The 18,867-nt window shown below is 47.4% G+C and overlaps 1 protein-coding gene across 4 annotated transcripts in view; it reads right to left on the reverse strand.

Moving 5' to 3' along the window:
• The window catches only part of HSD3B7 (hydroxy-delta-5-steroid dehydrogenase, 3 beta- and steroid delta-isomerase 7), a 544,661-nt gene that overhangs the window by 85,870 nt on the left and 439,924 nt on the right, over positions 1–18,867 (reverse strand). For all 4 annotated transcript variants that reach the window (XM_069651925.1, XM_069651922.1, XM_069651923.1 and 1 more), the window contains one exon: positions 3,910–4,018. In XM_069651925.1, the coding sequence (XP_069508026.1) occupies positions 3,910–4,018 (109 nt within the window). The remainder of the gene's footprint in view (positions 1–3,909; positions 4,019–18,867) is intronic.

The raw sequence follows: 18,867 nt of genomic DNA on the forward strand, positions 1-18,867 counted from the left end.
AATGTGGAACATTGCAGGAAGGGGATTGAACTGCACATATGTGCTGATGTTGGAGTCCCCCCCGTGCACTTGTTGGAACATAACCACATAGATGTCACATGTGTGTGTTGCACTTGCAAATAGTCCACTACCAGTGATGCCCCTTTATGTGATCTAAACAGAAGGCTGCCCTTACCTCACCCCAGTGACATTTAGAAAACCAGAGGCTGCCCTTACCTCACCCCGGTGACATTTAGAAAACCAAAGGCTGCCCTTACCTCACCCCAGTGACATTTAGAAAACCAAAGGCTGCCCTTACCTCACCACAGTGACATTTAGAAAACCAGAGGCTGCCCTTACCTCACCACAGTGACATTTAGAAAACCAAAAGCTGTCCTTACCTCACCACAGTGACATTTAGAAAACCAGAGGCTGCCCTTACCTCACCACAGTGACATTTATAAAACCAAAAGCTGTCCTTACCTCACCACAGTGACATTTAGAAAACCAAAGGCTGCCCTTACCTCACCACAGTGACATTTATAAAACCAAAAGCTGCCCTTTTCTCACCACAGTGACATTTAGAAAACCAAAGGCTGCCCTTACCTCACCCCAGTGACATTTAGAAAACCAAAGGCTGCCCTTACCTCACCACAGTGACATTTAGAAAACCAGAGGCTGCCCTTACCTCACCACAGTGACATTTAGAAAACCAAAAGCTGTCCTTACCTCACCACAGTGACATTTAGAAAACCAGAGGCTGCCCTTACCTCACCACAGTGACATTTATAAAACCAAAAGCTGTCCTTACCTCACCACAGTGACATTTAGAAAACCAAAGGCTGCCCTTACCTCACCACAGTGACATTTATAAAACCAAAAGCTGCCCTTACCTCACGCCAGTGACATTTAGAAAACCAAAGGCTGCCCTTACCTCACCCCAGTGACATTTAGAAAACCAGAGGCTGCCCTTACCTCACCACAGTGACATTTAGAAAACCAAAAGCTGTCCTTACCTCACCACAGTGACATTTAGAAAACCAGAGGCTGCCCTTACCTCACCCCAGTGACATTTAGAAAACCAGAGGCTGCCCTTACCTCACCCCAGGGACATTTAGAAAAGCAAAGGCTGTCAGTCCATCTCAGAAGGAAAATGGCAGAAGGCCACCTCTCACACTTGCACCCCATGTGAAGCGGACACGACCATCAACCAATGAGGAAGGGGTGTGTTCATAGCTGTTGAATGTTGTATATGAAAGATACATTGACTTGTGTATGTGCTAAATAAATATGGCGCAGTGTGCGCTGCTGCTCTAATTCTTCCTGTGCGGATAATGTTTTGCTTTTACTAAAGTCGCCTTGTGGCCTGCCTTCAAGCCCCGCCCCCACAGGGGCAGCAGGACACGTGCGCCACGGTGCCCGTTCGGCGGCCTTGGCCTTGGCGCCATGCTGCACCTAGTTACACATTCGCCAGTCGGCAGAGCTTCTCACATTGCGCAGAAGACAAACACTCGATATTTCCCTGAAACGTGAACCTTGACCTATGTCCCCTTGGTGGCAAGTACAATGTGGACTTGCGTGTATACTGCTGTGTATACTGCTGCACCGCAGTCTTTCCCGGAAAGCCGACGAATGCAGCTATAGGGTGCACTGCTTTTGTAATAAATACACAGTACACTCCTGCAGCCACTCATCCAGTTTTTAATCACGGGCTGGCACTAGTTTCCAGCATTGCTCTTTTGTGTGCTAAATGAGCTTGCGTTGCAAAACCGAAGGTGGTGGCAAACTCTCCCTCACACGTGCTTGAGCCAAGATGTTGCAGGGTGTCTAGTTGTAGTAATATCAAGTAGCAATTAATGATCATTCTAGCTCAGGATTGCGAAAAGATAAACCAGGGAGCTGGACCATGCCAAGCGTCAGAGGAAGCCAAACAGCAGGCATGGTCGTTTCTGAAGTTCTCACGCAAGTGTCAGATAACAGCATAGTTGGCATGGGCAAAAGGGCGGCACATTGTGCCTCCAATCGGATCCCTTTTTCTTCATGCAAACAGATCAAAGTGCGGGATACCTAAAATGGCGGAACGCATTTGAGTCTGCGTGGCTGGGCCGCGTTTTTCTCAATGCTTTTAACGCGGCAGTGCCTGAGTATGTGGCCCCGCTGTGCACGGTGCTCTCAATTACTGGAGCAGATGAGCGGTGTGTTCCGAACTTGAAGCCAAGATTCAACATCCGTGCGGCCAGTCGGAAAATAACAAATTGCTTGCAGCAAATGACTATTTGTCATAGACCTGCCCAAGACGAGCACTGCTTCACAGAGAGAGGGGAGGAAAGGAGGCCGGCGATAGGTCTGAGCACGGTCTTGAGTGTCAGGGGGGAAAAGAGAAAAGAAACAGAAACAAACGAGCAAGGAATGGAGAGTACGGGGACTTCAAGCAAGAGAACGAGGAATAAAAGAATAAATGGGGTAGAAATATGCAAAGGAAACAGACTAGGGTGACCGGATGTCCTGGTTTTGCTGAGACTGTCCTGGAATTTGGAGCCCTGTCCCTTTTGTCAAGATGTTTCCATTGTAAACTGCAATGGCCCTTGTTTTTGGTAGTAGGTCTTCATAGCTGGCAGAACAGCTCGCACAGAAGAAATGCTGCATTTTACAACTTGAGATAGTGCAATTAATTATAATACGTGTTTATTTGAACAGTAACACTTAAACCCTCTTCTCCTCCAACTGCTACTGAAGTGCAGTGCCTTGACAGCCAATTTCAAGGGTTAGTCCTACTTTTATGTTTGTTTCCCTGTCCTGGTTTTTTACTTTTTAAATCTGGTCACCCTAAAACAGACAGGAAGAGAAACCACTACTATTGCCGCCACTCCGCCTGGCAGCTTGATCACCAGAACGCCAGTGTGGTAATCGTAGTGCCAGTCCCCATTAAGGTCTCTATGGGGGATTTTGAGGAATTATCACATGTGGCAAATCCGCCTACAATGTTTCCTCCGGTTTAGTCAGCAAAGTGGAGGCAATGCCTCTAGACACGGGATGTTCCGCTTTACTATACCACTCGGAATTTGGTAGTGCAGGAAAGTGGCAGAATTGCCTTCACTTTTTACCCCCACTACCAAGGATCAAGTTTTATGCATACCACAGGGTGTGCGTGTGCAGGCGCGCGTGTGCCACAATGTTATCATTTGCTATGACTTAGAGATGTTTGCCTGGAAGTATCTGGTTTATACGAAGAGCATTATACAACACAAAATAAAGACCAAAACAAAGTATTTTCATGACTCAGGATGTAAGACTTATGTTTTGCATGACACATGTTGTCTGAAAATTTAAAAAAAATAAAACTGAGGGAGGAGGTGAAATGGCACATAGGTAAGAGACCCAGGAACACAATGAACTAGGGGCAGAATAGAGAAACTAAGTAGACAGGAAGCCAATCCTGAATAAGAGAAACAGAGTCTGGAACAGGTAGCAGGACCAGGAATAGGAACAGCTGAGGCAGGAGAGCCAGCTGGGAAAGCTGCCAAGGAACAACAGGAAGCAGGAGCAACAGAGAATGGAATTAGTCAGGTAGACCAAGGGAGGGTGTGTCCAGAATCACCTAAGACGTAAGGGAATAGGCCAAAAATGCAATAGGAGAAACAATGGAAGAAGGAAATGTAAGGCGACCCAAGATAGAGAGGAAGAGGCCGGAAACGGGAAGAAAAACCTTCAGAGAGAGAGCAGAAACATAAGCAAGTACCACTGATGAAGAAACAAGGGTAACACATGAGAGTAAATGAAGGTAGGGAGAGACTTGAACCATGCAGGGAACCAGAAAAAAAAAACAACAAGAGAAAGGAGATCCAGAAATAAGAGCAAAAGAGAATGGAGCACCCCCATGAAACTGGCCAGCAGAACAACCATGAAGGTGGGTGATGCAGGAGGTCTCACCTGTAGAAGGGGTCTCCTTTCACGTTCGGCCCCACCACCTCCATGCTGCTGGTGTAGATCAGGTACTCTATCCCATGCTCCACACATGCTTGGATCACGTTCTCCGTACCTGCAGCAAAGCATGAAGGGAAGACCACACTTAGCCCTGTGCAAAGCAGTGTGGAAGGTGTGAGCGGGGATGGGGGAACCTCTCTGGCTTACACAATGCTGTATATGTATCCATTACCCAGCCTGTAATGACCATCCAGCTGAGGTCTCTGAGTCCCCTCCTCGAGAGCCCCATCCGGGCCATGGTTTCAGGATAACTACTGACTGTGGAGTTCATTCACATTTCCATTCACTGTATTCATTTGATTATTTTGTGGCTGACTCGAAAATGTGAAGTGGATTTGGTTCCTTTTTTATTGTTCATGGTTAAAATTATTTCATCCTTTTACAAAAATCACAGTTACTGAAATGTTCAATTGCACACAATAAAATGCAAAAGTACAACATCCTATCAAAATTCAAGCTATAGATTAAAATGTAACAACGTTCATCTAAACCTAAAAAGCATTCAGCATTTCTTGACAGTTCATCGAAATCTAAAAACTTCAATTCTTTTAAAAACCTCAAACTGACAATGCAACTAAAGTAGGGTAACCACCCAATAAACGTTGACACAAATTCTTGCAATCAATAAACTCAAAGGTATTAACTCAATTACTAAAATATAAAGTGTGATGAGCTACTACCAATGGACAGTTTACAATGACATGCATCGGCGTTCCCTCAATATTCATATTTCGTCAATATTCACGTTTACCAGAAAATATGCAAAAAGCTCGATCATGGGAAATTGAATTTCTCCTAAAATATACCTAGTAGGTAAAATATCAAATCTAAATCTCATAAAATCACATCGATAGTAGATATTAGGAAAATTGTATCAATGAGGTGCCAATTTACCTTGAATCTTATGTTGGAATCTAAGATGAGAAAGTGAACCATAGGCATGAAAGGAATCCAACGGAGAGATCCAATCTTGTTTGCATAGAGACAATTTAACATGTGTTGGATTCTCAGTAAGAACAGCAGAGAGATACAGTTGTCTGAGTGCACAATGTCTCTCGTATCTGACAGAGGTGAGGGGCAGGCACTAGGGATGACGTGTAAATCTTCCTCTCTAGAAGATTGAGGCCACAAATATAGAGGGCTATTTTCTATCCCATGTCAGGTCTTGAAAGCACATGGATTGATGTTCCCTGGTGTTTCCTAAATCCTACTTTAGGACGCCCCACCCTTTCAGCCCAATTTATTAGATGAGTTAAAGGATGGAGGCATACATCTTTCTGTCAATGTCCATCACAGTAATTGCCCTATAATTTCTTGAATCAGATCTCAGGCCCTTCTTAAAACACAGGACTACGTAAGAGGATTCCCAGGAAGTAGGAAAATGACTGATCGGTATAATATTATGTGGTCAAAATGGTGCAGATTGAAATAAACTATTAGATAACTTGTTGGGTTCGGCAGCCAGAGAAGAAGTCGCTTTTTTAATAATCTCAAATATAACTTCCCGGGTGATTGCTGAAGTCCAATTATCTTCTCTACTTAATAGTTCTGTACTAAAAGATTGACTAAATGATTCATTAATTGCCAGAGAATATAGAAGTTCAAAATGATTCTCCCATAACGTTTCAGGAATCAGGTTCATTTGTGTAACTGCCTGATGGCATCTCAAATTATTAATGGCATTCCAAAAGTTAGAGCCATCCCGAGATCTCAATATATTAAGCATTACTTTCCCCATCCCTTTGCAACATTCCAACTCAATGACTTGTCAACCAATTCCTATACACTGGATTTATTTTTCGAATTTCCTTATAAATTAGATTTGTTTCACTCAGCTTCGTTTTCACATTACGAATCTCATGTCTCTCTAATGTTTTCCTTTCCTAACCCTGCAAATCAAAGGTATGGGAATGGTTACCCCCGCCCGACTCCCCCTCCATTTTGATATTCCTAGAAAACAGGCTTTCTAATGTATTTTCTATAAATCACAGGAAATTATCTAGATTAAAAGTACTTCCTTTCCAGTCATAAGAGGCATCACGTAAAATATCCAGTATCGTTAAACTTATCCATGGTCCGAACAATCCAGCTCATCCGATTTCTCCCTGGATTGATCTTCATCATATTGAGAGAACTCATACCCGATCATTTTAGCTTAATGTCAAAGAAGGCGGTAATAAGATTGTGGTCGCTGAGCCGAGTATTAATAACCTTAAGACCAACGCATAAGTTATATAAAAGATCATCAGCAAACATGTAATCCAAGCCTCCTGTATGATTGCCCGGTGCCCAGTCGCTTGCGCTGGGGAATTGCCTGGCATATTCCCATTTAGCCTTATTAACCCCAAGGCTTGTAAACAGGAATCCTGCCTATACCCTTGGGTGACTATTTAAAGGACAATCAGAAGGCAGGAGAGCTTCTAATTCATTTTCACATGCATCACCAAACCCACAAATGGAATTTAGGTTCCCAGCAAGAATAATGGGACCATTGGCAGTCGTTTGCATCCAACGATAACATTCCCAGAAAAACATGTAAGGGGTAGATCCTTGTGCCAGTAAATATTAATCAGTAACACATGCAAAAAAGTGGATTCCTTAGGTAGGTTTACAAAAGTGGCCAAAGCTCCTCTCTGAATGTTATGGTTTGTTTTAATAGGCCACCCCACACAAGATCTAACAGCTGTCAAAAGACCTTCAGATGGTCATCCCTTTATGTTTTTTTTAGCAGCCTGGAAAGCAATAGTACAGCCGTCGAGCACAGGGCATTCTTGTAGCCAGGTTTCCTGAAGCAAAATAAAATCATATTCTTTTACTTTCTGGCCAAGGATGGGATTTATAAACAATTGGCGATAGCCTAGAGTGTTCCAGGAAACGAGCATCAAAAGGTTCACATTACTAAAGACTAGACTGCCCCATTTGATATTTATGGGGATTAACACGCTTGTCAGCCATGTCCAATCGTGTTGGTCTATCAGGGCAGCTTGCTTTTATAAAGCCATAAATACTTCTCTAGCACCCGGACCAATACTATTAACAGTAATGTGAATATCCTTCGGATCGAAACCAGTAGAGGGGGAGTTAATATTACAACTCTCAAACTTATGCTCCAACTTGTAAGGAGTGATATCATGCCCCATTTGTCTCAATGGTGCGGACTCCCCTAAAATAACATCATATGCACAAACAATCTTTGATATGATATTCAAAATAACCCCATCGGTTCTGTGGTTATCAATGAATTCTACTATCTCAATATCTCGAGATGAAATTGCCCTTAAATTGGCAAAGCTAATACATTTGATCGATTCAACAACCGCGGTCTATCATCATGAAATAGACATTCCAAAAGTAATCGATTTGGACACTTCTTGAAGACCAGACATGGAGATACCATCTCTGCTCACCGTCTGCAGGCCCATATACAATAAGATGTGCCAATGAGCATTCGTAATGTGACCAGGCCTACATACCGTCTGCAGACCCATGCAGCTTGACATCTGCTGAGTTTGCAATTCATAATGTGGCTATCCCGGCATGCCCTTTGCAGTCTCCAACAGATCAGTACATGTTCAGTCAGACACTCAAGATGCCCTTGTCATTACATAATCATTGATGGCTATGGGTAGTGCAATACGTGCCTGAGGGACCCTCAATAAGTGCTAATACTTCATGTTTTTATCAAAATCTGTGCAAAATTTATTTTTAGCTGCCTGGCCTGCGGTCATAAGGTTTAATTTCTTTCTGTTAATATTATGTTAGGGCTTGGGGCAGCATTTGGCTCGAGATAGGGTTGGAGGAGGATTTCATTCTCTTTTCAAATCCAACCATCCTTTGACAGTCTGCCTTATCTTTACAATTTGAAATGTCACTCAATGCACAGAAGTGTCATCATTTCATTGTCATACTCTTATCCTACTCTCTCAATTACTGTTAATCATGAAAAACATCTACATGTGCACAAGTCTCAGCTAGACTGCAGGTCCTGTATGTATAACTCCTAGACACTCAACACAACAAAATGGAACCCTATGCTTGCCATGCCCCCAGTAAAGTGCAACCCTTCTTTACCAAGTACCCACCCCACCATAAATCACACACAAATCCACCGGCCATCATCCTGACCTAAAGGTGAGACACAGCACCACAAACGCAGGTGCACCCCCTAATAAGACGGGCTCGTCCCACTCAGACACTTGCACTCACGTGACGCTCATTCCAAGATCACAAAAGCTCCAAGTTTAGGAGACGGGTGCAGAAATAAAGTAGTAAGGGAAAACAAAACAAAGCCCAGCTCTTAACTCCGATTCATTAGGTCCTGCACCAACTCCGACTCATGAATAAAGCGTTGTTTGTTCTAGGTTTCATCAAACCAAGATCATCAATTAAACATGCCAAGAATATAAACCACACCCTATAAGAACAAATCAAGACGTGGTTCACCAACAATTTCAATGTCAGTCTGGGCACCTTGCTACTTACAGGATCCAAGTGGCAAACAGATTTTGGAAAACAGGAGGAGGGGTCATCCTGATATACTCAGTTAATCTCCTAATGTTCAACAGGATCTATGAAGATTCCTTGCATTTTTTGCTGAATTGCATTTCAGCGATTTTCTTTGGGTGTGCCAATTTTACCACTCCTCTCTTGCCTCTATCCACTACCCCTTCTGAAATACCTAACCCAAACCCCCTAGTCTATACATTAGTGGTAAATAAAAGTGGGAAAAGTGTCAACAAAATTCAGCAAAAGTTGGTAATACCATCCAATATACCGCCCAAACACGCACTTTTGAATACCTGCTGTAAAGATGTCAGGCCGACCCTAATACCACCATCACTTGTGGGGTGGTATACCTCGCACCCAAACTGTATACATCTTTCATGGTTGAAGGATATGATTTGAGGACCACCATAATCACCATGTCAAATTAATGGACTCTGGATGGACGACCAAAAAATAAACCTATTTAAAGGTTCTCAACTACCATGAGAAGCCAAAGCTTCCATCAGTGGTCAAAGACCGAAAACATAAAGGAAGACATGTGCTAGCTATCATTTTCTCCCTTGTACCCTAACCCCCTGACCCATACCGATGTCCCATGTTTGAACCAGGAGCTTGCTACTAGTTCCTGGATACGACAATCTCCATTTTTGAACGTCAAACCTGATAACACAGAAAAGAGCAACATTCTCATAAAACCCTTGAAAAAAAAGGATAACGCTGTCGATTTCAGTTCTGTCCAAAAATGTTTGAAAGTCTGCTCATAGCGCCTACAAAAGCCTAGAAACACTTGTGTACAGGCGCGTTATAAATACTGCATCATATCATATCATATTGTATCGTAGATAACCCGAACCTCCTCCTTCACAACCACAATCGAGAAATGAATGGAACCTTGGACATTCCACCCCCACATGTCAAACACAGAGTCCCTCAAAAGAGCCAACAAAGGGTTCTATAAAAAAAGTAAATACTGTAGAAAGAAGATGAGGCATCTTGAATGATGGTAACCGCAAGTTACTCAAAAAGGCTCAAACTTAAGATCACAGGGAGAGCTTACAAATTGTGACAGCGCCGAAAAGAAATCGCATTGCTCTTGCCAATCGAAATCTTCGAAGAGCCAAGTGTCCCTACCCAAGTAGGCCACTCACGTAATCCTTCGCAAAAGGGGGAAAATATAATAGCCACCTCCTTTCAGACAAAGTTTGGAGACATCAAGTGCAACACTGGCAACCAGAGTAGATCTTCTGACCTACCTAGGAAGGAACATCACACTAATGTCCAGTGGGAGAACTGAAGCCTATCCTTCCAAATGTTATTATTCAATTGATCAAGAAAACAAAAGTATCGGGGGACTTCAATTTCCCCTGCAAAGCAATGATCACCGAAGAAGCAATCTTAACTTGTGTACCCTACATGGCCAAACAATGCAAAGCCTCTTTCTATACAAATACTTTCCCACTATTTGCAAAACAAAAAACCTGACACAGCCGATCCTCTGCATTACCTTCCAACATCAAATATCCCATTTATGGCATACATAATGTAAATAAAAGGCACTTAACAAATGTCAAACAACAGTAAGAAAAACACCCTCCTTTATCAGTCATGGTTCAGAACCCACAGGAGAACTGTAACTGCTGAACCCATATGCATGCATTAGTATTGGCCGGCCCCCAAACCCTCTCCCGCAATGATAGGCTCACAACTTGTGTCAAGTGTTGGCAATAAAAGGCCGTAGGATTTTATTGTACAGATATGTGTTATGGCAATACACAATATCACATATCATAATGGTATCATACTTTTGGGCACCGGGTCCTGAGGTTACCCCCTCTGACCCATGCCGCCTTCTTGTGTCCCACGACTTGTTGTGGGCACCGTACAGTGCCTTGTACTTCTTTTTGTTCTTCTCCCCTTTTTGTAGGGTGGGCGGGTTTTGTGGTAAAGAGGCAAAAAAGATTTGGAAGACACTGAGTAAACAGTGAACCTCCTGTTTGCTTGGGTCCCCGTTCAGGGTCCACAAACAGATTGTGTTTACTCAGAGCATGCTGCTCTTATTTATAGGACCCAGAGAGGCCCTGGGTCTTTGTTGTTTATGTGGTGGGGGCTGCTGTTGTCGCAGCCCCTGGCCAGATATCCGACTGTCTGACCCCCTGGTGGGGGCAGATCTTTTGAACTTGGGCCCTGCCTGACGGTTGTTTTCCTTATGGCGCTTAGCACCTTGGTGTTTGGAGGAAGGGTGAGGTGACTGTTCACACCTCACTCTTCCATGGCTTTGTGCTGCAGAGACTGCATGTCGCTGTAGCTGGGGGGAGGAGAGGAGTAGGCACAGGTAAGGTTGGGGCTGTCCCTCTCCCAGCTGCTGATGGTAACAGCTGCCCAATGCAGCATTGCCCAAAACTACCCTGTATGCACAAGGGAACACATTCTGAATTCCGTCGATAATAGCAAACTGACAGTACTGATATTTCTAAGCCTGTTGGCAGAATACAACTTGGTGGATTACAACATCATACTCAAGCATTTTCCTACCATGATGGGGATTGTGGGGAAGGATTTAGGTTGCCTGCAATAATTCCTCTATGAAGAGTCTGGCCAAGTCACGACTAGCTGACTTTAAATCCCACCTGTTCGCACATGACAGAGGCGTCCCCCAGGGTTCCACTCTACCACCTTGGATACTCAACACTAATGTGACGGTGCTTGCTGACCCGATGCAATCCTTCTCTTGCATATTCCAAATCGACACAGAGTATTCATAAATCGCCTTTTATCTGCCCCCAGGCTCAGCAGACCCCTGTTCTGGCATAAACTGCCTCACACCAGTTCAAGACTGGATGCAAGATAACAATCTCTCTTACCGTAGTAAACATGGAGTGCATTTGCTTTGGAAGCCCAAGCTTCTATAGCCTGCTTTTCAAATAGTCTAATTCTTCTGTTCCCCCATCTAAAACTCTCAAAGTAGTTGAATATCTGGGGGTCCTGTTAAACCCACAACCCTCACTCAACACTCAGATAAATGAAGCGTACTGAAAAGACCACCCTCATATGCATATGTTAAGGGAGTTTCTACCTCTGGTTGAGATGGCCCACAGAACCTAGCTGACTGGAGCCTTCCCTAGGAGATCAGTTCTTGGGAACAAAAAAAAGGGACAATTTGACATACCAATACACTAAACTAAGGAGGAGGACATCAAAAGTCTGGCCGTAGGGTATGTATGGCTGACCAGAGCGGTAAGGCCCACGAGTTGATGAGTAGATCATAACGTTCATTTCAGGGAGATTTGGGCCATCTGCAGCCCCAACTTGGCCATGGTATGTTAATTATAACTGTTTCAGAAGCATTTTGAATAGTTGAAACCCTTTAGGTGAGATTTGGGGGTCTGTTTCTGCTGAGTGCTGTAGTGCACTAATGCAGATCATTTCTGATGGGAACCATGCCTGGGCAATGCTCATGTCTACATAAAGGGCCTGATTCACGGAAGCGTGTTATAATGGCGCAATCCCATAGCAAAAGAGTGCCTTTGTTATGTCTTCCGTTTATAACGGTTGACCTTCACAATTTGTTCTGTTTTTTCAGTCTGGTAGCACAGACTTAACAGATTGCACCTAAGACCCTAAAGCAATACAGGAAAAATATTTGGATTTATTCAAGGAAAATACGAGCAGAGTGCACCTCCTCAACCAAATCCTCTCGAGTATACATCAAATCATGCCATGGTTCGGATTGGGACACAAAACCAACCCGGGCACCGATAAAAAAGTGATCCACAGACCCAAACGCCAATTCTTTACTTTTTGGGACAGACGGACCACTTCCGCAAGGGGAGTTTTTACTGAAAATGTGAGGCATATAGTGTCTTCTAAACCATATAACTACCAGGTCCTTCGGGCAGTGACCTATTGCCCCCTAGGCCAACCCCAGCCCGAATCAGGTTCCCCCTGCAGAATGACCTGCACCCCAAAAGCAAGCATCAGAAAAGGATCTTGTTTCTGTGCCTTTTTGTAAAAAGTGGGACATTTGACAGTTTTGCAGTAGCTTTTCGGGTCATCTGGTCACGCTAACCTCAGTGTACCCCAATCTGGAATATTTTCACCGCTTCTACCAAGGCCTAAATAAGGCCACCGCTGGACCATTCCAGGTCATACAAAGCAGAGCGGCCAGAACATTCCAGGGCCTTAAACCCCCATCTCTCTCAAATGGACTCCAGCTAAAGCAAAAACATCACCTCAACTGTATGCGCCTAGGCCGCTAAGACAGCCAGGCCCAGGGAAGGGCCTAACTAAGTACCTTGGTAAACACTTAGAAAGCTGCCACCTAGGTCGATTACGCCCATCCCCTTGCACCGGGAACAGACTCATTCCCACCAAATGCAAAAGACAATGTTCGGGAGGCAAAGCTTTAGCTGCTACCGCCTCTGCCTTTTGGAATAGTCTGGACAAAACCTCAGACACCAAACTAAGAGTTTCAAATGAGACTAGAACCAATGGCTTCTGATTAGGGCTTACACTGCTTGAAGAGCGCCTCACTGCCCTGCCTATGCACTAACACTTGATATCATGAGAGTCACCCTTCATTACCCGCCTACCCTTTTCCCCCTACTCTTCCTCCACGAGTCAAGCTCTTGTCATGCCAGGAGGATTCAACCGCCCGCCCCACCCCCCACAATGGAGTGCCTACTCTACTCTTTCACAATCAGCACTTGGCTTATTGCGATTTCTGGCCTGGGGGCATCGAGGCTCTGTTATAGGAATATGTCTCTTAGTTGCATATTTATAACTTGCTTAGTACCCAGAGGTTTCTAAGTGCTGACCTGGGGATCGAACCTGTGTTGCTTCGTGTTTTCTTGTTTCCAACGTGAGCACTTTACCACTGAGCTATCCCCCCAGATCAATTTAAATGATGATACATTTGTATCAGGAATGCACTTGCTCTATTCCATGGCTGTGAATTGCCCTAGCTTTCCACCCCCTCCCTGCCCTGTTCTACCCACACATCTGTCCCCCACATATAAACGTTTACTTATACCTGTGGCCATCATACAAAACACTAAACATGACACGCGCAGCATTGCAACCACACACCATTCCATACCGGTGACGCAGGTGTGCTATCCAAAAGAATGTTCACACAGCGTCACTGTGGTGGTCCCGATTCTAATGACCCAGGGCAGGTTCACTCCGATTGGCCCCACTGAACAGGTATTGCTAGATAGCCCTCTCCTCATGGGAGAGAGCTACCACCTCAGGAGGTGGGCTAAGGGGCGTAGCTAGAGGTATACCTTGCAGGAATGCCAATGGACAGTCAATTGGAAGTACATTGGCCCCCAGTGGGCCTGCCTTTAGGGAGCTCTGTGGGGCAACAGAACTGTTTCGGGGACCGTCCATGTAAGTTTACAGAAAGTGCTCATTTCGAAGAGCCTGATAGACACTTCAGGGTGGCAGAGTTTGGCAAACACATACTGCGAGTCCGCACAGCTGGCCCTTCTCCCAGGAAACAGGCACCGCTCAAAGGAGATTATGGAAAGTGGATAGCCTTGATTGCATGACAAGTTAAACCAGTGGCGTCAAAGCAAATGCAGGACAAATAACCCAGCTACAAAACAGACGCGCCTGTGTGTGCCTGCCTTCGAGCAAACAAAGAGTTCTTCTTGTGTTTGATTTACCCTGAAACAATTATGAATAAAGAAGTGTTCTGCACAAGCCAATCGCCTACAGGCCCACGCACCTGTGCACTGCCATGCTTGTGCCACTTATAATGCTCTGTGCAGTAGCATGCTCGTGTTACACACAAACACAGCACACACTCCGCGCAGTAACAGCCCCACCATTCACAACTGCGCTCTTTCACCCCGACGACACATGCAGCCCTTGAGTAGTTTGACTACCACACAACTAGCCCTGCCTGCAGCAGCTCTGTGGCACGGTCTTTCCTGCACACTTACGCTCGTATACACACACACTTTGTATTCATGCACAGTAACACACCCAGCCCACAGTACTTTGTCATTTGCACCTATACCCACATGGTTTCCAAAATCTCTCACAACAGCCTGTATAGTAACATGAACTAATATCGAAGAAACTCTTACTTTCTAAAGGGCCTATGCTGACACCACACACATCTCACGTGCATAGCACAGCACTAGTACATAGCGTCATGTGCAGCGCACACCCCAGGGCCAGGGATCACCTGTCGTATGCACAGCCCACAGATAAACCCAAATCTAGGTAGCTTGCAGCCGCCTAACGGCACTCAGGCTTCCGGTCTGGTATCGCCTCAACGCCTACCCACACGGGCAGTACTGGTTAGCGGCGGCATCGCCCGGGCCATTTCAAAAAAATTTCAGAAGCATCAGTGACCTATTGTTATTAAATGGGCCCTGCTGCCGCGCGCACATTTAATAACAAACTGGTGCCTGTCCTGCCTTCTCCCTCTACACAAGGTCGGGACAGCCCTTGAAAGACTCCCCCAAGCTGGTGTGGCGGTGGGCTAATGGCGCCCTGGGTGGCTACGGCACACCGGCCCTGCCCTGTCCTATGGCCGGCCCCTGCACACAGGGGGATGCAAGCAACCCACAGAGTCTGGAGTCGCACTGCGCATGTCACCGGGCGCGCACACTACTCTTTACAGAGCATACTTCAGCCCAGTCTAGTCACAGTGACAGGGTTGAAGTGCCAGTTCAGGTTCAGGACACCTCATGCACCGCATGTTACGCCAGTTATCCCCTACATATGCAAAGCACCATTCATTCAAAATCCGATCTGGTGGCTACCTAAGCCCTGCAGCGAATGCACGTACGCACCATGTTACAGCGCTGCAGAATTATAACAATGGCAGTTGTGCGTTGCTCAATAAGCACGTTTATCATTGACATTGTTACGTGTGTGCGGGCATCATGTCAGGTAACCCACGCACACCGATGCCAATAAAAGGGGAGGTCCTCCCACGCATCGTTGAACACCAGACGTGCCCTGTGTCTTCATTCCCAGGCCTGGAGTGCACCGCCGGGCCCACAACAGCTGGCGACGAGGGTGTACAAGCTGAGGCCCAGGCGTGCCATGGGAGAAGGATCTCCAGCACCTGTCGACCACCCTGGTGAGCCACCACGAGCCCTTGCTGGTGCTCGGCTCAATCGCACAGTCAGCGGCAGCGCGTGGGCAGGCGGTGAGCGTGACACAAGGCGGCACTCCGACGGGTCCACGCGGCCCGCTGTCCCGTCCCTGCCCGCGGACAGCTAGAGACACACCCACTTACAGCGCTCCCGCCAGAGCTGGAAGGCAGCAGCAACAACAGGCTGCGGCTCCGCCTCACTGACCGCCGGCTGCTGAGCGCACGTGGGGAGGGAGCACCGTCACACGCTGTGCCACGCACAGGACTGCAAAAGGAAAAGGGCAACCCAGGCCGCCCACGGCAGGCAGGTTGCAAACTGGGCCCTCAGCATAAGGGGGCGCCCCGGCATTACGGCGCACCACATAACCAAGGAAAGGACTACCCACCCCACGCTCTGCTAGGCAGGCAAGGCGCACGCTGCCTTCCAATACAAGAGTAAGCCCCAGGGTCACGGCTCTACTGGCCCGCAAGCGGCCCAGCCAGGGTGTTCGTGCTGCAGGAACGAGGTTAGAAAGGAGCTGACCCTAGAGGCCCCAGGCACCACTTCCACCGCTGGACCATCCGTCAACTCGGCTCCCGGCCCCCAGAACCATCACAGGGGCGCTTGTGCTGCCGAGCAGATCGGCATAAAGAGGGCACACGTGCACACATGGGTGGAACAACCCAGCCGACATGGGGGACCAGGAGCAGGACATCAGAGCAGGCACGTCCGCTATGGCTAGATTGTCAGTATAAGCATCCCGGAACAAGGACTACAAGAGCTCTGGTGCAGCCCGTGAAGGGCCCCGAGGTTTCACAGGGTGGCGAGTTTCGGAAATCGACATGCCAGGTGCCCCTGCCACCCTTGGGCCACAGTGGGATATGTGGGTGGAAAGACTAGAGATGTACTTCGCCACGACCAAGGAGGATGATGACGCCGCCCAAAGAGACATGCTTCTATTCTATGCGGGCAGTGAGGTGCATCACATTTTCAAGACATTACGACCTCCAGACGGCTCGAAGACGCCACTAAAGAAACGCTCCAGGAGTATTTCCGACCACTGGTCAACAGGTAAGAGGTTCTGCCTACGACAGGCCCATTAGGATCCAGGGAAATCGCTACAGAGAATAGCCATGACCTGTCGGCTGTTCGACGAGGCCGATCAAATAAGGGCGTAAATCATCCAACACTGCTAGTCAGCGGCGCTGTGCCGCCAGATTCTAAAGGAACCTGACATACCCCTGCACAGAATCCGGGAGCTGGGAAGAACCAGGAGCTATCCCCTTCCAGAGCTGCAACAGATGGAAGAAGCGTCCAAAGGGGGACACCCCAAGCTGGTGCAGGTATTCTCAACGAGAGGAGCACCTAAATCCCACAGGAGACACAGGAAGCTGAGCACGCAGGCTGCACACAAACCTCTGGAGGAGTGCCAGAAGCCATGTGATGCATGTGGAGGCCCGGCACATCACGACCAGCCATACACAGAGGCGTAGACAGAGTAGGGCCTGAGCGGGCCAAGCCCACCCAAAATCTGTAAATGCCCACTCAGCAGCGCTATTTGGGCATTTACAGATGTTCATGTCACTGTGGTGGGCCCAACTACATTGGCTTCAGGCCCCACTTGTTAGACAATCCTGGCCACGCCTCTGGCCATACCCCGCAGCGGGAGCCACATGCAAGCGGTGCAGCAAAATCAACCATTATGCCAGGATGTGCAGAGCTCTGTGGCAATCCGTGCAGGGGTCTCACCCACCGCCGACACCACCCAAGCCACGGTACTAGCAGGTAGCCGCTGTGGACGAGGACAGCAGTCCAGGACTGGCACCCCTGTCGCGCATGGAAGGAACAGGGGCCGTAGAGGAAGTATTCTTTATTTCAGCAATATGCTTGGACTCAAGGCAACAGCAGTGGAAGCCCCGGTGCACGATCTCCATTAGGGACACGAAGATGTGGATCCTGGTAAACACAGGTGCTTCAGTCAACGTTATGCAAAATTCAGAAAGCTATCCCCAGCGCCGCCACCACTACAACACCCAACCATTTGCATTTTCACGTACAGAGGATCCTCGCCCTTACCGCTAGATGAGTCCTTTGTCACAAAGACGTCATTATCTGGGCCAAGTTCAACGTGATGCCCATGGTGAAATCGACCTTGCTCAGCTGTGCAACAACGGAGGACTTAGGACTGGTGTACTTCGTCTTCCAGGTATATCGTCAGGACATAAGCTGTCTGCTGACAGAGTTCCAAGGCATATTTGAGGGTGTGGGCTGCCTGAAAGGACAGGAGGTGCATCTGCACGTCGACCCAACCATTTAACCAGTGGCATTGAGTGACCGGCGCATGCCACTCCACATGCGACAGAAGGTAGAGGCAGAGATCATCAAAATGGAGGAAGCCGGCATCATCGAAAGAGTTGACGGGACCACGCCCTGGGTGTCACCGATCGTCATGGGGCCAAGCGCAAGTGCTAGGAAGAGGTCCATACATCTGCATAGATATGAGGCTACCTAACCACACGATCAGGAGATAGCGACACTCCATGCCCACGCTAGACGATATCCTGGCCGACCTGCGAGGGGCACAACTGTTTACGACATTGGACCTCAAGGCCGGGTACCATCACCGTTGCATGCAGGCTCCAGGGCACCATGTTCTCATCCCACGTCGGCCTGTTCCGGTAGCGGCGTCTGAGCTTCGGTGTGTCATCGGCGGCCGAGGGCTTCCAGCACACCATCAGGGGCATGCTGGCGGGCCTCCCGAGGGTCCTCAATGTAAGTGACGACGTGCTGGTATACTCAATGTCACCGAAGGAGCACATGGCCAGGCTCACAGCGGTATTGGAGAGGCTGTACAAGGTAGCACTAACCCTGAACCAGAGGAAGTGCAGGTTTATGGAACCAAGAATGGAATTCTTCAGCTTCATCTTTCACGAAGGAGTGCTGTCACCTGACCCCAGATAGGTGGAAGACATCGAGGTGGCACCAGCGCCAAAATCACCCTCTGAGGTCCGCAGTTACCTCTGGATGGTCAACCTCTGCGGGAGGTTCATTCTGAGTCTTGCCATCCTCACCGAGCCTCTGCGCATCCTAACCAAGAAGGACCAGGACTGGAGCTGGGGCAGGGCAGAGCAAGAGGCATTCGATGCAACGAAGGCCGCCCTCACGGCCAACATGACAATGGCATACTGTGAACCCACGACAGAGTCAGAGGTGAAGGTAGATGCAAGCCCAGTGAGGCTGGGGGCAGTGCTCCTACAGGTCTCCTAGTCTGGAGCAAGGCAACCCATGGCATTCGCAGGCAAGG

The sequence above is a fragment of the Ambystoma mexicanum genome, chromosome 3p (assembly GCF_040938575.1).
Source record: "Ambystoma mexicanum isolate Mex_15411 chromosome 3p, UKY_AmexF1_1, whole genome shotgun sequence".
Classification (NCBI taxonomy): domain Eukaryota; kingdom Metazoa; phylum Chordata; class Amphibia; order Caudata; family Ambystomatidae; genus Ambystoma; species Ambystoma mexicanum.